Raw genomic sequence first — 26,894 nt, 5'->3', positions numbered from 1 at the left:
TGTACTGCGGCTAATAATGTAGATTTTTAGTATAATAATGTAGCTTATCACAACCATTCAATTTAAGGATCCAAAGAATGTGATTTGTGACTAAGATGATGTAAGGATCCTAACACACCCTAATGATATATACGTATTAGGGGTATTTTTTAAAAATTGATTGTTTGTTCATAAAATCATGAAAAAGTTAGATAAGGATGAATGTATTTTCTTTCCTGAACTTATACATCATTAAATTTTATTTTGGGCCTTTAAATATCGTGTAAGAGCCCACACTAAATAAAACAAAAAGGGCAGCCCTAAATACGATCAATTTCTTCAATCTCTGAATTTTCTTTTTCTGTGTCAATTTCAAAGAAGAAGAAAAAAGGGCAAATTCAAAGAATGAACAACCACCGTATGACTCCAGAGGCAGCGGCTCAATTCGGTGATGGAATTCAGATGGTTCTTTCTCGGTGGGCTGCACTGCGGATGGCCATCGAAAACGGGTGGGGTAGCTGCGACTCTCTCTAGAAATCGTAGCAGCTCGGCCACAATCTCTTCAATTTTCTCACTCAATCGAAAGGTATTTCTCACTTGAACTGATACTGGTTAATTAATATCTATTTATATGCTAAAACAGAGTGTTATTGAGATGGTATAAAAACCTAAGTTTGTTTTAGTAATTGTTAGATTTTATTTGTTGTGCAAATCAAGTGTATATTGATGATGTAGATGATATAATTTATGAATTCATGGACTCTCTCAATACTGAGATTGAGGACGGCAGTGTTGAGGAGGTATATCATCTTCATGTATTTGCCCTAATTTTGGCTCCTACTAATTACTTAATGTCCATTCATATGTGAAGGCTTAATAACTTCTATTGCTCGAACCTGAACCCAATGCTAGGTGTGTAGGATGGAAATTAAAGAGTAAAGCAAAAATTCTCTACTCAAATCTTGTAATTAAGGGGAATATTACTAGAAAATATGAAGGGAACTGGGATTTCCATCTATCTGATACTTCTCTGTATTCTCTCATTGCACTTAACCATATGAGTTTAAGATAGTCATATTATATGCAACGAGCCAATATTCAAAATGGAAGCAGGTACTTGCCTTGTGAAGCTAGTTCGACATAAAAACTCCTAAATTCCAATCATGCACAATTTCTACTCTGAATAATGAATAATGATTACCCAAGGTGGTTGTAAACAATAGATATCAATATCACCTACTTGATTGAGTTGTTTCGTGGTCGATGATAAAGGATAATTAGAATACAATCATACATACTTATCAATCACCATATTCCAATTTTTTATCTTTGAATTTTTTTTTTGCGTAGGTGGCAGAAAATTTTATGGTAATGCGTGAAGAATGTTTAGAAGGTCAGTTTGACTAGATAAAGAAGCTGCGAGAAACAAATGTTCCAAGTGTTTCGTATACCAGACAGGTAAGACTGCTGCCACTTATCTCCTAAGTTTCTGTGTAACTGTGTTAATGGGAGAAGTTTTAGTATTATGACTTGCGTGGTTAGCCATATCCATATTAATTATGTTATAGGATTGATGAATAGCATTCGGTAACTTCTATTCATGTTACTCACATCAGTAACTTCAATTTTCCTCTCTTTCGATTTCTATTTTGTCAGCCCAACAGCGATGACGAGGAAGACAGTGATGAAGATGATGCAATTATAGAGAACAATATTTCAGCAATGGAAGTTGATGCTCCCCAACCACATCGCCAATTGGATCACAATCTGACTGATATTGTGGCTGATGAAAGTAGCACGAAAGATACTCCTCAAGTTGTGGATGGATGGACTGTTGTTTCAAAAAAGAGTAAAGTGAGAAAGTAGTGATGGATTGATTACATTGGCTCGAGCCACTTTAGGTACGAATATTTGAGTATATGTAAAGACAAGATTTTTGTTTGTATTCTTCTCAAGTTTTGTTGAGTGTTTCAGGATGTTTTTTGTTCAAATCCTCTAAAGTTATCTTATGTTTCAGGATATTTTTTGTTCAAGTCGTTTTGTTCCTACTTTGCTGCAAGTAACTAGAGAACGCACATACTGATGCTAATTGTGGATGTCTTATATTTTTCATCATTTTCAGACAAATTTCTCTTATGATTGAAAAGTAATAGTCCATGAAAGAGCCAATTCGTAAGTTTAATGGGAAGACAAGAAATGTAGTACTTAGGTATTTCTCACTTGAACTGATACTGGTTAATTAATATTTTTTTGCGTAGGTTGCAGAAAAGTTTATGGTAATGCATGAAGAATATTTAGAAGGTCAGTTTGAATCGATAAAGAAGCTGCGAGAAACAAATGTTCCAAGTGTTTCGTATACCAGACAGGTAAGACTGCTCCCACTTATCTCCTATGTTTCTGTGTAACTGTGTTAACGGGAGAAGTTTTAGTATTATGACTTGCGTGGTTAGCCATATCCATATTAATTATGTTATAGGATTGTTGAACAGCATTCGGTAACTTCTATTCATGTTACTCACATCAGTAACTTCAATATTCCTCTCTTTCGATTTCTATTTTGTCAGCCCAACAGCGATGACGAGGAAGACAGTGATGAAGATGATGCAATTATAGAGAACAATATGTCAGCAATGGAAGTTGATGCTCCACGACCACAGCGCCAATTGGATCACAATCTGACTGATATTGTGGCTGATGAAAGTGACAAGAAAGATACTCCTCATGTTGTGGATGGATGGACTGTTGTTTCAAAAAAGAGTAAAGGGAGAAAGAAGTTGGATCACAATCTGACTAATATTGTGGCTGATGAAAGTAACACGAAAGATACTCCTCAAGTTGTGGATGGATGGACTGTTGTTTCAAAAAAGAGTAAAGGGAGAAAGAAGTGATGGATTGATTACATTGGCTCGAGCCACTTTAGGTAGGAATATTTGAGTATATGTAAAGACAACTTTTTTGTTTGTATTCTTCTTAAGTTTTGTTGAGTGTTTCAGGATGTTTTTTTTTTCAAATCCTCTAAAGTTATCTTATGTTTCAGGATATTTTTTGTTCAAGTCGTTTTGTTCCTACTTTGCTGCAAGTAACTAGAGAACGCACATACTGATGCTAATTGTGGATGTCTTATATTTTTCATCATTTTCAAACAAGTTTCTCTTATGATTGAAAAGTAATAGTCCATGAAAGAGCTAATTTGAAGTTTAATGAGAAGACAAGAAATATAGTACTTATGTAGTATGACGCCTAAATATATGCTTAGTTATTTATGAAATTTGAGGTTGAGGGTTTGAAGTTTATTATCCTCGACATATTTTTTAGAATATGTCAATCTTTCATAATATGGGATGCGTGGTGGACTTGCTCGCAACTACTCTATGAAATATTCTATGATGATAACAACAGTGTTCAATTTAGTGGATTAGACAAAATATAATGGGTGTTTAATTAAGTTTATTGTAATGAACTTATAATTGTTTAGAGTTTATTAAAAATAAATATTCAAGAGCTTATATAAGTTGCCAAAGAGCTTGTATAATTATTGAGCTTGTAATAGAGATACATTTGTATGTTAAAGAGAAAATTGTGAGTTAGAAAAGAATTTAGTTTGAAAATAAAATGGAATAGAGATGAAATATATATGAATTTAAAATAACATATCATAGTAGAGTGCATTGCTAGAACCGTTTTTGTCACAACCACACTTTGCTAAGGACAGCGAAGGCGGGTAAATTTACCAATGCATGCATCCTAAGTGTGTGCGCTCCAATTATTCTTCCATCTTTTATTAAAGAAAACCTCACATATAGCAATTCAATTAATAATTAAACTAGTTCAACCACCAATTAAACAAATACTAAAGAGAAAAGAGTCAGTAGTTAAAAATATTCCCAGCCACATACGGTACCTTCCTCTTTTTTTTTTAATTAGCACAGCATCTTCAAATAGTAACAAACAAAATAATTTAAGTTACTCCCACCTACTCTTCGTCTCCCTCTTCTAAGAGCATCCACAACGGTGGCGTCCGTCGCCACGGCGGTCCGCCCCGCTGGTACGGACGCCACCCGCCGCCCTGCGCTCGCGCCGCTGGCACAGCGCTGCTCGATGCATCGAGCAGCGCCGTGCCAGCGAGCAGCTGATGTGGCGCGCCCTCATTCGTCAACGTCATAGCCGTTGTGTTTAAATTATTTTTTTTTAAATCGGTTTTTAATTAAAAATACCGATAAAAAAAAAATTTCACTTCCCAAAAAAATTATATCCGTTTATAACCGTTTTTTCCCACTTTTTAATTTTTTTTTTAATTTTTTTTACCCCAAAAATACACACTTTCATCTATAAATACCCTCAATTTCACTCCCAAAAATTCACATCAAACTACACAATTCTCATCATCATTCTCTCATCTCCATTCTCATCTTCAATCTCTCATATCCATTTTCATCTTCATTCTCTCACACCCTACAACACCACTATGTCCGGTCACGACGATAACCCAAGCGGCTCCCACGGTTGGAACCCCGAATGGTTCGGTTCACAACCGTTTCCTAGTCCGGAAACGGACTATTCGGCCCCTCCTCTCACCCAAGATTCGGGCGTTCCGGGTGGCTACCGGCCATACCCAGTCGACGACCAAGGTGGCTCCGATGGGCGATACGGGTGGACACCGGAGCCTAGGCCTCCCGTCCCTTCCCAAACTCCGACTCCTCCATCTCGCGTCGGTGTCCGCACACCGTACTCACCGGCGGAGATGGATTTAATTATGTAATTTTTAATTTTTATGATTTTAATTATGTAATTTTTAATTTTTAGGATTTTAATTATGTCTTTTATATTTTATTTGTAATTTGTAATATTTATTGTGGTATTTTTAATGAATTTTAGTATTATGGAAATGTTTTTGTGTAATTGAATTTTAAATTAATTGTGCTCGTCTTTGCAGAACAGCACAGTTGTGGGTGTTGTGCTCTTGCCAGAGAGCAGACAGAAAAAGTGGGGTCGGGCCCACAACCGTGCCTCTGGCAAGAGCACGGTTGTGGATGCTCTAAATCTCAGCCAACAACTCTCTCACACTCTCTCTCTTAAATCTGCACCAGCAGCAGCCGCCGTCCATGGCAGCCGCAAATCGCTGCCGTCACCGCCTCTTCGTTGCCGAGCAGCCTTCAATCATCGCTGCTGTTTGCTGTTTAGAAGGATTGGAGCCGCCTCGCCGCCATTGTCTGTCGGCGGTCAGTTCCTCCGTCGGCAGCGCCGCTTCTCCAACCGGTAAGTTTTCCTCTCCCTTTTCCCCCAATTCACTCTTATTAAGTTTTCTAATTATTTGATTTCAGTTATTAATGGGAATCAAGAATTTGAGATTGGAAGAAACAAAAGGCAACATCTAAGCATTAAAGATTGAGGCTTTAATAAATCATTCAACAAATTCCCAAGGGTGAATTAAATTCTCGTGGAGGACCTACCGCGAATCATGAAAATATGCAGCAGGAAATTCATAGGTAATTGGGAGGGATATACTTTTTTGGAAGGGAGAAAGATTTTGCAATTGCAGGAAGGAATGAAACTCACGGCTTTCTCTACTCCCTTTGCTATCTCAGAATTTGGAGGAAAGGTAAAGATTGTAGAACGGTCTGGGTGTATATATATATATATATATGTTACTATGGATGTGTGTATCTTTAAAGATTGGATTTGGTTTGTTGGAGAGATTTTAGAGAAGATGGAGATATGGGAAATAGTTTGGTGGGTTTGGGGAGATATATTTGACCAAGTCAACTAGGAAAAGATTTAACTAGATTAGTTTGATTTTTTTATTTTTTTTTTCTCTCCTTTATTTTTCGAGGTGTTACAATCTACCCATCTTAACAAAAATTTCGTCCTGAAATTTGCTTACGTCCTTTGAATGGTTCGCACCTAGCTTTCTCCAAAATTTCACACAATTCCAAGAAAAGTTTCATGGTCCACCGGCCTCCATTCGCATTCTCGATCTCCTTGCCTCGTCGTGCCTTGACAAATTAGGGGTTCACCCCAAACTTTTAGATTCTCGTTCGTTTTTGTCACTCGGGAAAGTGATAAATTATTTCAACTTAAAACTACGATTCGAGTGTATTCAATCTAGCCTACAACATAAGCACTCTATGTTCGCAACATACTTCACCATCATTCATACTTAAAGATAACCAAGTATAACACACAACATTTTAACATCCCAAAGCAAAAACACTTTCATACTTTAAAACTCAAACTGGAAATCAAACTCATAATTTCTCTTCAAAACCCACTCTTTTCAGAAACCTCAGAAAATACTTCTCAATTTTAAATCAATCCATCACGGAAAGATTTTACTTTGTTGTTCGTATAAACATTTTTCTCCTCTTTCATTCTCAAAAATTTCCTCATCTTCCTTTCTCCAAAACTTTCGCATGAAAAAATATTCTCACAAAAATATATTACATCTTTCTTGTTGAGTGTGGTGAGTCGGGATATTGAGCCTTCAATACCAAAATTGTGTAGTCTAACGAAAAAAGTCTAGACTAAGACAGAAAAAGACTCTCGGGTCCAGAGCGGAAAGAAAAATTGCTCTGATACCACTTTGTCACGCCGGCATTTTCTAAGGATAGAAAACACGGTTGATCGCGACTAGGGGAGGATTAAAGAAGCGGGGAAGAAAAGGGAAAACAACAGAACTAGACCATAGCTCGAAACAAATGAGAATAGCTCGAATAAAATCAGAGTATCTCTTCAATCAACAACTCACAATGGATATTATCTCAATGATAAAAGAACTCAAAAGAAGGACAACTACTCAGCGGAAACATTTAAGAGAAGGAATATGCCACGTGTGAAGACATGACACATTCTAACACTTAAATTTCTTCAATGGTCTTGCTCAACATCCGCCGCACCTGTCACGCTCAACCTGCAAATTTTTAAAAAGAAATGTAGGGCTGAGTACTTGATGTACCCAGTGAACACATGCCAAAATAATTTTCATAAAATATTGTGTCAGTATTTAAAAGTGACCTCGGGGTTTTATAAAAGACCAAGTCACCCAAAACATTTTCTCACTCAAAAGTATGGTTGCAACCCATTTTTCTCTCTCCTCGTACCACATCAGAACCTCATATGTGAAACGAGAACGTGGCCACATTCTCGATCACTGGACCGGCTAACTCGAAAGATAGCGCACGATCCCCTCTGTGTACACTAGCTTGAATAGGGACTCGCTCCCTAGACAAACCTGAATTCGATTAAACTCATAACTTCTAGTAGGGACTCGCTCCCCACTAGGCGATCAGATAGGCACATCCTCAAAAACAAAAATACGGCATGACACAATATATTTCACATAAAAATATACTTAGGGCATTGCCTTATTTAAAAAGAAAGTCCACCTCGTTCTCTTAATATTCTTAACTTGAAAACTCTTACTTCGCCTTACTCGCTTGCGAAAGGAAACCCTTTTGAAATAACATGATATGCAAAATTAGACTTTGCAAAATAAATAAATTTATCAATGCATGCATCCTAAGTGTGTGCGCTCCAATTATTCTTCCATCTTTTTATAAAGAAAACCTCACATATAGCAATTCAATTAATAATTAAACTAGTTCAACCACCAATTAAACAAATACTAAAGAGAAAAGAGTCAGTAGTTAAAAATGCTCCCAGCCACATACGGTACCTTCCTCTCTTTTTTTTTAATTAGAGCATCCACAATGGCGCCTAGCGCACCGCCTAGCCGAGCGCCGGCGCTAGGCGGTCGCTAGGCGAACCATTGCAGGAGCCGAAAACCGCCGAGCGGTTTTTCGGAAATGAATTTTGCCTAGCGCTAGGCGGTCAAAATCCGTTGGGCTATGCGCTGGGCGATCCGCTCGGCGCCATTGCAGCGCCGGGATCTCCCAGCGCATAGCCCAGCGGTTTTTTTTTTTATTTTCGAAACACTATATATACGCGATTTGCACTTCATTTTCATTCGCACCACTTGTATTAACGAGTACTCTCTCTATCTTAATTTCTGTACAAGATCAACACCGAGAAATGAGTAACGCGGGTGGTAGTAGTGGAGGTAGTGGGGGGGACGCTGAGGAGTACGAACGTCGAATGGCCGAAGAGCTTGAGGCATATACCAACCGCGGGATAGACCAATGGATGCAAAGAGCCTTGCAGCCGGCGGTACCTCGACCTCGGCCAGTTGTCCATCGCCGACAAGCGATTGATCGTGATCACGTAGCTGCACATCAGCGCCTATACGAAGACTACTTCGCAGAGGAGCCGCGGTTCAACGCCAACCTTTTCAGGCGACGTTTTAGGATGAGCAGAGCCCTGTGTATGCGTATTGTTAACGCCTTGGAGCAGCGATATCTATATTTCCGCTTCAGGCACGATGCGGCTGGCAAACCCGGCCACACACCTATTCAAAAGTGCACTGCGGCAATCCGGTAGTTGACCTACGGAGGCGCGGTGGACATGTGGGACGAGTACCTCCACATCGGTGAGACGACTTCCCTGGAATGTATGAAGTATTTCTGTGAGGGCGTGATTGAAATATTTAGTGATCAGTACCTTCGAAGCCCTACCCCCCAAGACTGTCAGGATCTGATGCAGATGCACGGGAAGAAGCATGGGTTCCCAGGAATGTTAGGCAGCATAGATTGTATGCATTGGGAGTGGAAGAACTGTCCCACTTCCTGGAAGAGGTTCTACACGACCGGCTATAAGGGAAAGAATCCCACGATGATCCTCGAGGCCGTAGCTGATTACCGGCTGTGGATTTGGCATGCGTATTTTGGGATAGCCGGGTCGAACAACGACCTCAACGTCCTCAACTCATCGCCCCTTTTCAACGAGCAGTGCCAGGGTGTCAGGCCGGCCATCAGTTTTGTCGCCAACGCAACCGGCATGATATGGGCTACTACTTGGCCGATAGGATATACCCTAGGTGGCCCGTGTTTGTGAAGACGATCTGATGCGCATCAGATGAGAGGAAGACCTACTTTGCGGCACGGCAGGAGTCGGCGCGCAAGGACGTGGAGCGCGCATTTGGTGTGCTCCAGTCTCGATGGGCGGCGGTTAGGGGTCCAACGCGTTTGTGGCATGTCGACTGCATTGCTGATATAATGTACGCTTGTATTATCATGCACAACATGATTGTCGAAGATGAAGGTGTACAACTGACGGATTGGGCCAACGACGATAATGAAGCCGGTCCAAGCCACGGCGTGGCCGTCCTGACTCAACTTTATTTTACCCAAATAATACCCGCAAGTGTACGGGGTTATCGTAGCAAATAGCAAGCAAGAGTATATCGTATCCCACAGAGACAATTAAGTGTAAACCTAAGTACCACGAACAAATTTCAACTACTATCCAGACAATCAGGAAATTTAGTTTTGAAACTAACAACTACTGAAAACATGTAAATGCAGAGATTAAATTAGAACAATTAACAAGAAAGCAATTAAGCAAGTTGTATAAGATGATGGAGAAATATGCAGAATTCAAGGATCCGATGCACAACTCATAGCTTAACCCAATTAAAACCAATTTACCATTTAAAGTCTCCAGAATTGTTGAATCAATCACAATTGTAGATTAAACCCCCTCCCGAGGTGAGAAATCTGTAGATTAGGTGTAATAAGTGAAGTCCCCTTCTAAATCTTAGACCTAACTCCCAAAAGTTTGATTAGATTAAAGATCCCACTCATAATCTCAACTCTCCCGAGTTTTATTGAATTAAGGTGTGAATTATTCTTCTTTCAAGATTAAATATTTCATCTCCCGATTACTCTAAGAAATCCTAACACTCCCAATTGGTGATCAAGCAATTGATAGGAAAAAGCACAATAATAATTCAAACAATTACAAGAGCAAGATAAAAAAACAAAATTAATTGGATTAAAACTATGAATCAATGCATCTTCACCAAGAATTCTACATGAAGGGTTTAGTTACTCATGTTCATGGCGGAAATTAGACAAAAACTAAGAAAAACAAGAGAAACCATGATACGAATTACAATTGGGGGAGGAATCGAAGCTTGAATCTTCAATCTTCTTCCAAGAGTTCTTCAGAGAGAGAGAGTGTGTATTTTCGCGGCTCAGGAAGAATGAATTTTCGTTGCCCTAGCTTTTCTCTTTTTATTTCCCTTCAGAAAAATCATGTCTAGGCTAAAAATCGTCAGTCAGACGGACCCGGCCGGGTGGAATTATTGCACATAAAATCCACCCGGTCGGGTAGAAGTCTCTGGACTCTTTATGAACAAAATTGGCCACCCGTCCGGGTGGAATTATTGCACATAAAATGCACCCGGCCGGGTAGCTCCCGACAGTCCGCGCGCCTTTCATAGATCGGCCATATCTCTCTCATCCTAACTCCGATTGGGGCGTGTGAGGTACCCACGCGATGCTCTTTCGATGATGAAGACAATGGTACTCTCAAAATAGGATTTGGACCCCATCTTGATAAGCAGATTAACGTTTGAAGCAGACCCCAGTCACGGCTTGGCTCATTTTGACCCTTTTTACCTATTTTAACTTCAAACACTGGATAAACTCATCAAAGCACCTTTATAGTGAAATATGGACGTAAACTCAAGTAATATGCATTTAAACACCAATTATCATCACGTTTAACGCCCAATAAAACAGTTAAAATACGAGTTTATCACGTCCCCAACGCAAGGAGTGGGGTACCTCACGATGAAGCCGGCCTCCTCCAAGCACATGCCGACATGCGCCAAACGGAAGCTCATATTCGACTCCAAAAGGATTTAATTGAAGAGTTATGGGCGCGGAGGACTACTCGGAGTTAGTTTTTTTTATTTATGTAATTTTTTAAAATGTAATTTTTTTAAAATTTAAATAAAATTGTTGCATTTTCCCGTATCTGTGGCGTAAATTTAATTCCGTATTTTGTGTGATCGTTCATTATTTGTTTTATATAATTTTGAGTGATGCGGCTGGGCTATGGCTGGGCTATTTGCTTGTTTTGATTATGTGGCAGGAGAATTTTTAGTGCTGATGATGTGGCAGGAGTAGTTTGTGGCTGGGCTATGACTGGGCTATGCCGGGTGAAATCCATTGTGAATGCTATTATAACAAAATCTTCAAATAGTAACAAACAAAATAATTTAAGTTACTCCCACCTACTCTTCGTCTCCCTCTTTTAAATCTCAGCCAACAACTCTCTCACACTCTCTCTCTCTTAAATCTGCACCAGCAGTAGCCGCCGTCCATGGCCGCCGCAAATCGCTGCCATCACCGCCTCTTAAATCTGCACCAGCAGTAGCCACTGTTGTTCGCTGTTCAGCAGGATTGGAGCCGCCTCGCCGCTGTTGTCTGTCGGCGGTCAGTTTCTCCGTCGGCAGCGCCGCTTCTCCAACCAGTAAGTTTTCCTCTCCCTTTTCCCCCAATTCACTCTTATTAAGTTTTCTAATTATTTGATTTCAGTTATTAATGGGCATCAAGAATTTGAGATTGGAAGAAATAAAAGACAACATCTAAGCATTAAAGATTGAGACTTTAATAAATCATTCAACAAATTCCCAAGGGTGAATTAAATTCTCATGGAGGAACTACCGTGAATCATGAAAATATGCAGCAGGAAATTCATAGGTAATTGGGAGGGATATACCTTTTTGGAAGGGAGAAAGATTTTGCAATTGCAGGAAGGAATGAAACTCACGGCTTTCTCTACTCCCTTTGCTATCTCAGAATTTGGAGGAAAGGTAAAGGTTGTGGAACGGTCTGGGTGTATATATATATTACTATGGATGTGTGTATCTTTAAAGATTGGATTTGGTTTGTTGGAGAGATTTTAGGGAAGATGGAGATATGGGAAATCGTTTGGTGGGTTTGGAGAGATATATTTGACTAAGTCAACTAAGAAAAGATTTAACTAGATTAGTTTGATTTTATTATTTTATTATTTTTTTTCCCTCTCCTTTATTTTTCGGGGTGTTAAATTTTCAATAAAAAATACGAATCCAAAGGGAAAAATTAAAAAAGCTCATGCATTTTTCAATAAAAAATGAGTTGGTAAAAAACCAAAATTTCACACTGCACTTTGAAATTTTGATAGTAGATAATAAAACTTTGCCGTGAAGTGCTGAAATGTCCTCTTCTCCGCGTGAATGTCAATGGTAGAGTATCATAAGTACATAATAAGAGTAGATTAGTCTTGTCTCTACCACAAAATTAATTTTGATTAAGACCATCCACAATAGGCGCCCAGCGACTGCCCAGCCGAGCGCCGGCGCTGGGCGGTTCGCTGGGCGGTCTATTGCAGCCGCCCAGCGGCTGAGTGGGGAGAGAAACCGCGCAGCGCTGGGCGGTGGCGTGGCGCTCGGCGGTCGGCTGGGCGGTCCGTTCGGCGCTATTGCAGCTACCGGATCGCCCAGCGCACCGCCCAGCGCGAAATTTAATTTTTTTTTTTTCGAAACACTATATATACGCGCTTTGCTCGGCATTTTCATTCGCACCACTTGTTTTAACGAGTACTCTCTCTATCTTAATTTCTGTTCAAGATCAACAACGCAAAATGAGTAACGCTGGTGGTAGTAGTGGTGGTAACGGAGGGGATGCTGAGGAGTACGAACGTCGTATGGCCGAGGCGTTGGACGCCTATACGACCAACGCGATAAACCAATGGATGGAAAGTGCCTTGCAGCCGGCGATACCTCGACCTCCCCCCGTGGTCCACCGCCGCAGTGTGATTGATCGGGATCACGTAGCTGCACATCAGCGCCTATACGAAGACTACTTCGCACAGGAGCCTCGGTTCACCGCCAACCTTTTCAGGCGTCGTTTTAGGATGACCAGGGACCTGTTTATGCGTATTGTCAACGCTTTGGAGTCTCGATATCTGTATTTCCGCTTCAGACACGAAGCGTCTGGCAGACCCGGCCACACACCTATTCAAAAGTGCACTGCGGCAATCCGGCAGTTGGCCTACGGAGGCGCGGCAGACATGTGGGACGAGTATCTCCACATCGGTGAGACGACTGCCCTGCAATGTCTGAAGAATTTCTGTCTGGGAGTGATAGAAGTATTCGGTGATCAGTATCTGCGAAAGCCTACCCCCGAAGACTGCCAAGATCTGTTGCGGATGCACGGGAGTCAGCATGGGTTCCCGGGTATGTTAGGCAGCATTGATTGTATGCATTGGGAGTGGAAGAACTGTCCCACAGCCTGGAAGGGGTTCTACACGTCCGGCTACAAGGGAAAGAATCCCACGATGATCCTGGAGGCCGTAGCTGATTACCGGCTTTGGATTTGGCACGCGTATTTTGGGATAGTTGGTTCGAACAACGACCTCAACGTCCTCAACTCGTCGCCACTTTTCAACGAGCAGTGTCAGGGCGTCGGTCCGGCCATCAGTTTTGTCGCCAACGGCAGCCAACATGATATGGGCTACTACTTGGCGGATGAGATATACCCAAGGTGGCCCGTCTTTGTGAAGACGATCCGATGCCCAGGAGATGAGAAGAAGGCCTACTTTGCGGCACGGCAGGAGTCGGCGCGCAAGGATGTGGAGCGCGCATTTGGTGTGCTCCAGTCTCGATGGGGGGCAATTAAGGGTCCAACGCGTATGTGGGATGTCCAATGCATTGCTGACATCATGTACGCATGTATTATCATGCACAACATGATTGTCGAAGATGAAGGTGGCGAACTGACCAATTGGGTCAACGACGAAAATGAAGCCGGTCCAAGCCACGGCGTGGCCGCCCCCAACGTACGGAGTGGGGTACCTAACGATGAAGCCGGCCTCTTACAAGCACATGCCGACATGCGCCAAACGGCGGCTCATATTCGACTCCAAAAGGATTTAATTGAAGAGTTATGGGCACGGAGGATTGACCGCCGTTAGTTTTTTTTAATTATGTAATTTTTTTTAATTAATGTACTTTTTAAATTTTATTAATATTAGTGAATTTTCTCGTTTTTTGTGTCGTAAATTAAATTTCGCATATTGTGTGATTGTTAATTATTTCATTTTGTATATATTTATTAATAGTTATGTGGATATTATGTGGCTGGGCTATGGCTAGGCTATTGCTGGGCTATTTGCTTGTTTTGATGATGTGGCAGGAGGATTTTTAGTGCTGCTGATGTGGCAGTGGCTGGGCTATTCCTATTGTGGATGGTCTAATGTTGAGTAATCCAATTTCAAAAGGTCGGATATATGTTCGATACGAATGTGTTACAACATTTTTTAATCGTAAAAAAATGTCAGACCAGTGGCATAAATTAAGTTATTGATTTTTAAACTTGCACTTTTTCGTAAGTAATTGTTGTATTGAATTAAATTTGTCACATGCACTCAAATTGGGTAATTATGTTGGCCACTAAGGATTTTGCGCGCCACTTTTGTAGGCATACTAATTCCACGCACTTAATCATGTTTGTTTGTCTTCAATTGTCAACAACTATGGGAGTTAATTTATGGTCTGATAATTAGAATGAATAATAGTTTTAGCACTCCACTCTCGATGTTCATATTGTTATTAATTAATTTTTTTAATTTTTAATTTTTTATAATTAATTGAAATTCTCAATAATTCAATTGAAATCCCAAATTAAATTTAAAATTTAATTTTATAAAATTAAATCTAATATTGAAATAAAGAAACAAAGTGAAGGATGACAAAAGGGAAGAAGAATGATAATTTTGAAATAATATCAGATTTTGTACATTACTGAAATAATATCAGATTTAAAATGTTAAAAGTGGTAAAAAGACCAAATTGCCCAAACCCCCCAAAACCCCCCAAAATGGTATTTTCATCCCGAAACAGTGAAAAATGATCATTTTTGAGATAAACGCTTAGTCTAGGATTGTCTGGAGATATTTTGAAAGTTCGTGAACTAATGACGAGATAAACGCATAGTCCATAGACTATTTTTGTAGTTCACTCTTTATACTAATTAGTGTAATTAATATATTGCTATATCACAAGACGTAAATAATAGTTTATACGTCATATATTAATTTATAAAACTATATCACATATACGTAATTAATAATAATTAAGAATATTAATATATAAAATTATAATAATCTTACAATATTTTATAAATTAATAAGATTTTTAAGATGCGATATACTCTAAAAAGAATAGTACAGAATTAAATATTATCAATATCACCATTATTACTATTATTACTCCTTTAGAATTATATTCTAATGCACTAATAACCGGCTTAATTCTCTTAATATTTGAATAGTGCTTAATCCAATTATACCCCTGTATGTGTGGCCCGGCTGTATAGCTTTATTGAGAAAAAAATAGACCAAAACTGCAAATTCAATAGTGAGAATTTCGAGGGATTATTCAAAAAAAAAGTTGGAGAGTGTTTGGTACCGTTGTTGGTTACTAATTGGTATTATCACTTACTATAAAGGAACACACAACTCCATAACCACATTGATTGCAACTCTCCTCTCTTTACATCAAAGCAAAGCAAAGCAATTCCTAGTCAATTAAGCAAATTGCAGACTAAGCAATGAACCCAAAACAATAAAACTCTTGCTTCAATCCAACTCCACTGGGTTTTTTCTATTTTTGTTCTAAAATAGAACTTAGATTCCTCGTTTGTTCTAGCGTTTTTTTTTGTTCCGGATTTGGGAGAGACGCATGACCCTCATGCGTCGTCTATTATATTTTAAAAAACAACAGACGCATGAGAGAAATGCGTCTATACCTAAGACGCATGACCTTCATGCGTCGTTAAAAAAAAACGAAAAAAAAATAGAGACGCATGACCCTCATGCGTCTCTATGAAAGACGCATGACGATCATGCGTCTCATTAAAAAGAGACGCATGACCCTCATGCGTCTCTATGAAAGACGCATGACGATCATGCGTCTCATTAAAAAGAGACGCATGAGGGTCATGCGTCTCTCCCAAATCCGGAACAAAAAAAAACGCTAGAACAAACGAGGAATCTAAGTTCTATTTTAGAACAAAAATAGAAAAAACCCCAACTCCACTCAACAGCCATTTCAGAATGACAGATATCTTTCATCAATCCTCATCCCATTTGCCTTCTTCCCCTTCAAACAATGATGGTTTTGGCCAACTCAATCATTCCCCTCTTATTAGCCCCACCCCTGTAGATTTGTACGGCTCCAATTATTATAGACGTATACAACAAGAAGTAGAAAGTGGGGAGGAAGAGGACGACTTCTCTGTTTTGGCTCTTTTGCTCACTGTTTTCAGGAAATCTTTGTTGGGGTGTAAGAACATTAGTAGTGAGAATTGTGACTGGATTATGGAGATTGGTTGGCCTACTAATATCAGACACATTGCTCATGTCACATTTGATAGGTTTAATGGCTTTCTTGGCCTCCCTGTTGAGTTTGAGCATGAGGTTCCCAGAAGGCCTCCTAGTGCCAGGTGCCTCATTCATTAATTGTGTTTCATTTTCCATTCCCTAGTTAATAAATTGTGTTTTTTTATACATATATAGCATTTGTATGTGATGTGGGAGCATGTTCTAATGAGGGTTTGTTTGTGATTCTGGTTCATAACTTGTGAGGATTTAGGAGTTTTAATCTTCATGTATTAGATAGCCGTTTCATTAGCTTATTCAAGAAAATTCTCATATTTCCAAGTTCCTTATTCCTTAATTCAGCTTCCATATACTGAAAATAACCTTACCTCGAAAGTGCATTCATCGTTCACATACTGACCTCGAAATCTCCATGGTGCAGCACAAGAGTCTTTGGGGTTTCAACAGAGTCAATGCAGCTCTCGTACGACCCTAGGGGTAATTGCGTGCCAACCATACTACTTATGATGCAGAGGCGCTTGTATTTGCAAGGCGGTCTCCAGGTATCAACTATGTGATGGCTGATGATATTCTTGATCCGTTTTTGCTTATACAACCAGAGTCGTAACTTTTGTTCCTTATATTCCAGTCTGAAGGAATCTTCCGAATCAATCCGGATAATGGCCAGGAAGAGTATGCGAGGGAGCAGATAAACAATGGGGTGATCCCAGAAAACATTAATGTTCATTGCTTAGCAGGCCTACTTAAGGTGCTTTGACTTGTTATCATAGGTTTGGTTACGGTTTTTGACTAGTTCGCGATTAAAGTGTGTTTGCTTCTTCTTTGTAGGCTTGGTTTAGAGAGATACCGAGTGGGATATTGGATTCTCTCCCTCCTGAGCAGGTGATGGAGGCACAGTCAGAAGAAGAGTGCTCTCGCCTCGTGGGATTCCTCCCACCAACAGAGGCTGCGTTGCTGGATTGGGCCTTCAACCTCATGGCTGATGTTGCTCAGTTTGAGCATTTCAACAAGAAGAATGCACGCAACATTGCGATGGTTTTTGCACTAAATAAGACCAAGGTTAGCATAAATGGAACATACAAAACTCCTACACCATTTGTTGTGTTTTTCTTCTTGTAACCATGCATTATTTGTTTCTTGCTGCAGATGTCGGACCCTCTGACAGCGTTGATGTATGTTGTTCAAGTGATGAATTTCCTCAAGACCCTCGTGGCGAAGATGCTTAGAGAGAGGGGGGAATGTGTGGTCGAAGCTGGTCCCGTGCTGCAGGGAGAGCCTTCGGATGAGGATGGTCACCACAACACCTCAAGACCAAGAAACCACGTGGAGGGCAACGAGGATGAGGAAGCAGAAGCGGTCAAAGAACCTCCGTTGGATCAGATTATGAGCTCTACCTCTCAGGCTGAATCAAGAATCTGCCATGGACAAACTCATGGTTTTCTGAATTCAATAGAAAACATATTGTCTGAAGGAAATGGAGATGATGATCATTTGCCTGCTGAAATTCCAAATTTTGTTGGAACAACGAGACACAATGGGGATGAACGCTTAAATGCAACTGCAACAGCTAGAAAAGCTCGTGGTAGAAGGGCGAAAAGCAGCCAGACGAGCAATCCCAATGAGGCGAAGAAGGGAGCTAATAAACGCGCTCCAAGATCAACTCTTCACTGTGATGGATGTGCAGAGAAAAACAAGGATCTAACTGTTGTAAGTCGCGTAAGCTCGCATAAAGAAAGGGTGGAAGCATGGAGGTGAGATTTGAGGAATCATGCATTTAGCTGATTGTTGAAGATATTTTTTCTCTCTAGATAACCATTTTCATTTTGATTTCTTTCTTGGATGAAGATAAACATTACCATTATTTGTAGTGTGATAGTGATTTTGAAGTGCATGATTCATCTATTGTTTTACTTGATTCTTGGAATTTTTGCTTCCATCAGTTGTTCTTTATGCTGACAAACTTAGAGACCTTGATTGTTATTTAAAACTTATAAGTAATTGTATACTAATCAAGCAAAAATATACACATTCAACCAAATATTCAAGGCCAATAACCATAGCTTGGCTAGTGAACTGGGTCTGATTGAAACTCTACACATCTAACCAAACAACATGAAAATGGCTAAAAAGTGAGCTTCTTCAGGCGTTTTCAAAGTAACCAAGCAAGCCCTTAGAAGTGTAAACTTTTTCCCTCAATATTTTAAAAATTGGTAACCCAACTTTACAATAAATATAAACACAATTCATCACTGGAGCAAACTCAATTCATTGGAAATAATTGATTACATCAGACAACATAGTTGAATCTCAACCTTGAACAAATGTTTTTACAATCACATTCCAATGGCCGAAACCTCATTTCTCTCTACCAACTTCCCCTTCCAATATGGCATGTCTGGTAAGAACAATCTCCTTAACAAGATTTCTGTAAGTAAAAGGTCTAACAGCTGCGCGTAAAAACAAACCCGGTGTAACCCTGCTCTTCTTCACCTTCTTCCTATACGGCCCATAACCAAGCCGCTTCCATTCTTCCTGGCTTACTTTAGCCCTTTTACCTCGCATTTCTAGCTCATCTCCCTCTTCTCTTTCCTTCTTTTGTATCCACATATCATCGTAATACTTCTCCGTTGCATCTATACGTTTCTCTACAAGTTTCTCCATAGCCTCATTGCTTCTTGAACTCCTCTTCCCAATACTTATCATCTTCCTCAAGTTCCAAACTCTCATCTTCTTGAATTCCTAATACTTCATCCCCAGCATCTTTTACATCAAGAATCATATCATCCGGATCCTCCTCCTCCTCATCATCAACATTCCCCTCGTCCTCAACCCAATCTATAAAATCATCCCCCACCTTCTTTCTACCATCATCATCATCAGGAGCGTCACAGCCCAACTCCATTTCCTCCAACTTTGCCTTCCACTCTTTCGTATACGGATGCAGGAGCAGCATTGGATGATTTCCCAGCAAGACTCCAAGCACTTGGACTTGTCCTCATCGCTCAACTTCTCATATGCGTCAGTCACATCATCAACAAAAGCTTTCGGACTGATCCTCACAATCTTACACAGCCCTCCAAAATACATACACATCTCCGCACTGCCATCATCCCTCACCAGCTCACACATGTAGTCCTTCTCGGTCTCTGGGTCAAGCAACGGCACCAGAGGCTTGAAAAAGTCATCTTGTGGCTCGAACCTGCACTGGTAAACCGGCCTCTTGACATATATAATGTCGGGCCTCATCCAAGCAGCACATTGCGTGATCATAGCGCGCGCCTTGTTCCCGAGCCTTCCCATCAACGTCCACTTATCCAACCTCTGATCCCCTACTTCAAGAGCTACCTCACACACCAATGTCCACTGATGCCATGGCAAATCAGAGACTCTCCATTTCGGATGCCTCACAAACACCCAAAAGTACCTCTTTTTCCAGCCCTTATCCATGGCATCCAATCTCCTCTGAAACTCCCTCGTCATGTCATGTTGCTCAATCTTCTCCCACTCCTCCTGATCCCTGACCTCGCCAATCATCGTCACGCGCTCATCGGAAAAGTGGCCGCGAATGGGGTCGCCCAATACGATCCCACGCCAGGAGTAGGGCCCGAATTCGCCATATTTATACCAATCGTACGGGTGCTTCAAATTAGGGTCGTCCTTGTCCATGAACCTCACCAACCTATCATACCCCAAACCAATCATCTGGAGCTCCTCCTCCGAAAAATTATCCGGGTAGTTTTTTCAATCGGTAAAATAGGCTCTCCGCCATTTTCTTGCTTCTCCGGCGAGCATTCCGCTTGGACTCCCGGAGGAGATCCGCGCCGCCGTCGATGCTTCCTCCAGACTTTCCTTTGCTCCGTCCGGCGAAAGTGCGGAAGTCCGGGCGGTGGGTGGCATTTTGGGCGGGTAATTTGGCAGTGAAGTTTGAGTTTGATAGGCTTATGGGAAGGGGGAAGGAGAGGGTGGAAAGGGAAGGGGATAAGATTAGGGTTTAGGGTTTTAGAGAAAGAGAGGCTTTGAGGATGCATTTGGGAGAGGAATAATCGAGCAAAACAAGAAAACTACACAATGGACTCAAGTACTAGGCTTGAAGCAGAGAGAAGTGAGTGATGGTGGCCGACTGGCCGGCGACGACCGATTTATTGCGGCGGTAACAAATGACTGAGCCAGTAGTTTGACAGTGTAGAGGGGAAAATCGGGTTTATGGGGCACTTTACACTAAAGATTACGTAAATGTACCCATTTTGTTATCTATTCCAAAAATGGGAAAAACGCCAACCACATTGGCGTTTCTATTAGTAAAAACGCCAACCTCATTGGCGTTTATCTTCGCGTCGTATTGGAGGTGTATTTTCGCCAAATACAGCGGCGGGAAAAAACGCCAATGAAGTTGGCGTGTTTTAAGGTAAAACGCCAATGTAGTTGGCGTGTTTAATTAATAAAAACGCCACTGAGGTTGGCGTGTTATGCTTAAAAACGCCAATTTGAGCGGCGTGTTTCTGTTGAACCATATCCTTATCAGATCTCCCCCAACATCGCGACCCTAAACACTTTCCCTCCCCAAAACGCGAAAACCCTTCCCAAACGCATAAAAACCTTTCGCTCGGGTCGACCCGGTGGTGGATTTAAGCGTGGATATTTTGAATTTGGCTAATTCTTTCAACCATTAGTCCTTCTAATCGGTTAGTATATCAAATTTTAGACTCATTCTTCTAAACATTAGTCTTCCAATATTTGATTGATTGTTGTGATAATATATATTGTAGTGTAATTAATATAATAGTTTGACCAATTATTATGGGTACACTAATATTTTGATGGATTATTATGATAGTATATATTTTAATGGAAATATTTTGACCAATTGTTATGCTATTATATGTTATAGTATATTTTATGGATTGTTATGATAATACATATTGTAGTGTATTTAATAGAATTATTTTGTCAATTTTTTGGCTGACTCTACATAATGATGAATGTAAAAATAATACATATTTATTTGTGTTTTACATTATTGCAGATAGTATGACGTGGTGTGTCAATTTATATTGGGGTGGAAAGATAATTCCCGGAGCAGTTATTTCGTATGATCCTCCTTTTGCTAAAGGATTCATTATGTTGGATGAAACAATTTCGTACGATGACCTTGTGGAAAAAATTTGTGAAAGGATGGGGATAAGCATATATGAAAACAATATTCAAATAATATGGAAACGTACTATATGCTTTGGATCCGGAGTCACGTTTATAGGTGTTCAACTAGAAGAAGTATGCATGCAACTAATGTTTAGTGAGAGTATGGTTATTGGAGGTGTAATTGAATTATATGTTGAGTATTCGGCAATTACTCAACATCATAGTCATCATGTCATAAGTTATGATGCTGGTACGTCAACGAGAGCCCAAGAACCATATTTTGCTGCAACACAAGATTTTGATGTTGGTACGTCTACGAGAGCCGAAGAACCATATTTAGCTGCAACACAAGATTTTGAAGCTGGAGGCGTGCATTTATGGGATCGTGACAATTGTGATGTGGTGGAGGACATAATAGGTCCTGATAAAGCCGACTTTCTTGATCCACAATCACCTTATAATTCTGAAGATTCCGACACGGTTAGTACAGACTCAGATGGTGATCCGTCGGATGATGAACAATTTGTTGCTTCAAGACCATCCATTCCACTTGGAGAAACAGCAGTTGGAGAAACATCAGTTGGTGGAAGGGCAGTTGGAGGAAGAGTAGTTCCACAGTTCCCACAGCCTGGAATCAACTACTTTCGCACCTTACCAGGTCCATATGATAGTTTTGATCCCAAAAACTTTGAGCGTGATGATCCCAGTGTGCATTATTGGAGTGAAAAGGATCCTACCAATGTCGGTTTGCATACTAAATTTAGAACGAAGTTGGAATTGAAGGCAGCTGTGACTCATTGGCATTTGGAAAAAATCCGACAATATACAGTTGTTGAAAGTAAAGGAAAGAGATGGCATGCAGTTTGTAAGTGGCCACAGGGAAATCCGAAAGATACGTCCTTACCTAAATGTTTGTGGGAGTGCCGAGCAACACTGAGGAAGCATGATGAACACTGGCAAATTAGAGTGTTCAGCACTGCTCATACTTGCATGGGGGATCGTAACTATAATGGCCACGCTAATCTTTCGTCGGGTATGATAGTGTTGAGTGTTCGCCATCAGATAGAAAACGATCCTTGCTACAAGGTAAAAGCAATTGTGGCGGATATTGAAAATAGATTTCATGTCAAAGTTAGTTACAAGAAAGCATGGTATGCTCGGAGGACAGCGATTGAGCTTGTATACGGTGGATGGGAGTGGTCGTTCAAAGTTTTACCAGCTTATTTGAATGAAGTGCAAAGACAAAATCCTGGCACAATTGTGGAATGGATGCACGATGACATATTAAGCAATGGTATGAACAAGGTATTCAAGTACGTATTCTGGGCTTTTGGACCAGCTGTGGAGGCTTTTCAACTATGCAAACCAGTTTTAACGGTTGATGGAACTCATCTACGTGGACGATGTCGAGGTAAAATTCTTATTGCCGTTGGATTTGATGCTAATAAGAAATGTTTGCCTGTTGCATATGCCATTGTTGATGAGGAAACCAAAGAAAGTTGGAATTGGTTTATGGAACGCATTAGACTTCATGTAGCAAAGCATGAAATATGTGTCATATCTGATAGGCATGTGGGAATCATAGATGCAATGAATTCTCCCATATGGAAAGAAGAACCCAATGTGGGTCATCACAGATTTTGCTTGGTACATGTTAGAAAGAATGTTTTGCAGAATCACAAAGGTATCATGGTCAAAAGACTTGTTTGGAAAATTGGTATTGCTACCAAGAAGCGCAAGTTTAAGATCAGACGTCGTTTACTTCGAAACGTCAACAACGAGGCTTTGCAGTACCTTGATGCCGTGGAGTTAGAAAAATGGAATCTGGCGTATGACAAACACAAAAGATGGGGTGAGGTTTCCACTAATATGGTGGAATCTTACAACAATGTGTTGAGAGGCGCAAGACAACTCCCAATTAAAGCTTGCATTGATATGATATTCTGGAGGACAATAGAATGGTTCAATGACCGGTCAATTGCATCAACACAGTGTGCCACACCACTTACCCCGTGGGCGCATGAAAAGGTGTGCAAAAATGATGCAAAAGGTCAATTGCATAATGTGAGAGCACCCAACACAATTGCAGGGCATTATGTGGTTCGAACAAAGCGTCGAATTGGTGGAAAGGGCGCTAATAAGTGGAAGGTAAAGTACTTGGACTCGCACTGCAAATGTCAAAAGTGGCAGATGTGGAGACTTCCATGTTCACATGCAGCGGCAGTTGCGCGTTTTAGAAACGACAACATGCTGTCGCTTGTTGATCCCGTATACCGCACAAGTGTTTGGGTACACCAATATTCTACGGTGTTCAATCCACCCAGACACCAAGATTATTGGGCCGTGCCTGAATGGACTTTGCAATGTTCACGAGCTCAGCTAATGCCTAAAAGTCGCGGTCGATACCGTACTACTAGGATTCCTAATCAGATGGATGTCCGTGAAGCTGACCAGCCACGAGCCCGACGCCGATGTAAACATTGCCGTCAACCAGGTCACGACAGGCGCAACTGCCCGAATGCTCATTCAAGGATGGATACTCAGTTGGTAGATGATGCCGCTGACGATTTTTTGCATCCACCTCCACCAAGGATGGATACTCAGTTGATAGATGATGCCGCTGACGATTCTTTGCCTCCACCTCCACCAAGATATGCAGTTCGAGGTCGTCATTCTGTCAGTCACACTGATGATGTCGATCACGATTTTATGCCTCCACCTCCACCAAGATCTGCAGTTCGAGGTCGTCACTCTGTCAGCCACACTGGTGGTACAGGCGAACACATCGGTCTCAGTGATGTCCCACATTCTCCACCTCGGTCTTCTGTGCGAGACGAATATTTTGGGGTTGATTTAGAGAATGTCGTTGTGCGAGAGACTCCTCCGTCTAGACTCTCAACCGCCAGAATCGGGAAGGGGATCCGTAGCTTTTTTACGCGGAAAAGGCGAGACAATTGAACGTATGCATTGTGTAATATTGGATTTCTGTATTTAGCAAGATTTGGACTAATGTATAGGGTAATATTTGTATGTACTTATATATTGAATAATGATGAAATGATTAAAAACTCTTAACTGTGGGAGCGTTTTTTTATAGGACACGCCGATGTGAGTGGCGTGTTTAAAGAGACGCCTACTTAATTGGCGTCTTTTCACTTTAAAACGCCAACGTGAATGGCGTGTTATTGCTGAAACACGCCAACGGGACTGGCGTGTTTGTTCAGAATGTCCGCTTTCGGCGTAGAAAAAATGAGCAACGAAAAAACTAACTTAAAAACGCCAATGGCGTTGGCGTTTTTAAATAACACGCCAACGGGAATGGCGTCTTATTAAAAACGCCAACGGGAATGGCGTGTTTGTTCAAAATGTCCGCATTCGTCGTAGAAAAAACGGGCAAAATATAAACTAACTTAAAAACGCCAATAGCGTTGGCGTTTTTAAATAACACGCCAACGGGAATGGCGTCTTATTAAAAACGCCAACGGGAATGGCGTGTTTGTTCAGAATGTCCGCATTCGTTGTAGAAAAAACGGGCAAAATATAAACTAACTTAAAAACGCCAATAGCATTGCCGTTTTCCACAAAGACTTACATTCACAAAAACGCCAATATCTCTTTATTTGCCTGTTTTCATTTTCATTTCTACTAGGAAATAATAATTCAGACATCCAAATACTTAATCATAAAGACTTAAAATCAATGAGTTCAAATCAAATGAAAAAACATCAATATCAAATTACAGTAATATCAAGAGTTCAAATTAGTTCAATCGTCACGACGTTTCCGCATAAACAGACGCCGTATCCCCTTCCCAATAGTAGATGTAGATCTAGGGATCCTTGAGGGAGGAGTATCTTGAACAACAGCGTTCTCAAGATCCTCCTGCACAGACGACCGCGGTGGAGAAGCGGGGACATCACTGAGGCCAATATCTTCTCCGGTACCACCGGTATGGCTAATAGAATGACGGCCTCGAAGTGCAGAGCTCGGTGGAGGTGGGTCCTCAAAATCGTCATCGGAGTCGTGTACGAACTGAGATGACGACTCTCCGCGGACGGTTTTCTGCTTGGTTCGTCGTTTTGCCTTTTGCCTTATGGGTACGTCCACGTCCATTGCAGAGCGCTGCGAAGGAGGGTAGTCCATCAGCTGAGGCTCCCCGGATATCTGCAGTCCTTCTTCAACCATCCTCGAAATGGTTTCCATATCCGGACAGAAATGTCCTGTCGCAGCTCGGCCACTTAGATAGTGACGTATTTTGTGAAGCGTCTCCACCTACAATTTTTCAAAGTTAAGTACATATCATAATATGAATTTGAATAAGTAATCAGGGTTTAGTTAAGTATAAATAATGTACCGTAAAGTTATGAGAAGATGCGGTTTCGTGGAATCCCTCTTCAGCATGCACGCCGGGTTTGGTTAAATACACCACAGTGATCTGGCGAAACCAATTCATATATTCTTCCGTTGCAACAGGCTCAGTACTGTCCTCCAGATCAGTCCATATCGTAAAGTGTCTGTTGTCCCACTCCTGTATATAATTGGCGTGCCATTGAACCCAATTCCGACCAGCTTTTCCACGGCGATCCTGTTTCAAAAAATCAGAACCGTGGAACCGGGGGAGATCCGGGATATACGGTTGGACAATCCCGAATTGGCGCAACACTCGGTGTGGCAGGTGTGGCTCAGCCAGATTCCAACAAATAAGCGTTGTGATCGACATCCATATAGGACGACCGGCATCACAACTTTCCGGCAACTCCCGGTGGAGATAAGGCCTCCAAATAAACTACATGTGATACAAATTTTTCAAAATAATTTCCATAAAAACAAAAAACAAAAAACCAAAAACATTTTATAAATATATGAAGTACCTGATTAGGATGCATCATGGAGAACTGATCTCGGAAATTTTCAACACAATGTCCGGGTGCTTTTACATATGACGCCGGGCCATTCCATCTAAAAAATTTAAATTATGAGCGAAGAACACGAAAATTGATGAACATTAAGTTTAAAAACGCAATTAATGAACAACTTACGCGCTTGCACATGGTAGATAGTCTGTATGCACGGGATCTAGCATCCTCGGTCTAATATTTGGGATTCTCTCCCAAGCCCAAAGTTGTAATAGAGTTAAGGCTCCCCCTACATCCGTCCTCTGACCAACGGCCGCTTCACACAAATTGTGGTACAAGCAAGCAAGCGTCGCCCCACCCCAGCTATATGTAGAACACCGTTCTATATCCATGAAAAAGTGTAGGTAGAAGAACGGAATTTTATTTCCGGTGGCGTTGGGGATCATCAGACCACCAAGTAATAGCAGACAATAGATACGAGCCCGCTGAGCATATATGTAGTGTTCGTGGTCATTAGACAGCTCAATCCTCAATTGGCGCGATAAGCTCGTCTGCTTAAAAGCCATTTCCTTCAACTCGGATGCTTCCGGTATGAATCCTAGAAAATCCATACACCTGTCCGTCCAATATCCC

At 40.9% G+C, this 26,894-nt stretch overlaps 1 protein-coding gene, 1 long non-coding RNA gene and 2 pseudogenes across 2 annotated transcripts; 3 read left to right on the top strand and 1 right to left on the bottom strand.

Moving 5' to 3' along the window:
• The first annotated feature begins 384 nt into the window (after positions 1-384).
• Positions 385-2,867, top strand: LOC121786777 (annotated as a pseudogene).
• Positions 2,868-11,211: 8,344 nt separating this feature from the next.
• On the top strand, positions 11,212-11,895 carry LOC121785743. The gene is made up of 2 exons (XR_006047043.1): positions 11,212-11,352; positions 11,418-11,895. It is a non-coding gene; the product is annotated as an uncharacterized LOC121785743 (long non-coding RNA).
• Positions 11,896-15,981: 4,086 nt separating this feature from the next.
• On the top strand, positions 15,982-18,176 carry LOC121785973 (rho GTPase-activating protein 5-like). The gene is made up of 5 exons (XM_042184469.1): positions 15,982-16,370; positions 16,688-16,808; positions 16,895-17,014; positions 17,095-17,325; positions 17,413-18,176. Exons 1-5 carry the CDS (start codon positions 15,982-15,984, stop codon positions 18,019-18,021), a joined length of 1,470 nt encoding a protein of 489 aa, XP_042040403.1. The 3' UTR covers positions 18,022-18,176.
• A 445-nt stretch (positions 18,177-18,621) lies between these two features.
• LOC121786776 lies at positions 18,622-24,974 on the bottom strand (annotated as a pseudogene).
• Positions 24,975-26,894: the final 1,920 nt, after the last annotated feature.

The sequence above is a fragment of the Salvia splendens genome, chromosome 22, assembly GCF_004379255.2.
Source record: "Salvia splendens isolate huo1 chromosome 22, SspV2, whole genome shotgun sequence".
Taxonomy (NCBI): domain Eukaryota; kingdom Viridiplantae; phylum Streptophyta; class Magnoliopsida; order Lamiales; family Lamiaceae; genus Salvia; species Salvia splendens.
The sequence above is the reverse complement of the archived record's forward strand: the minus strand, read 5'-3'. Positions and strand labels throughout refer to the sequence as shown.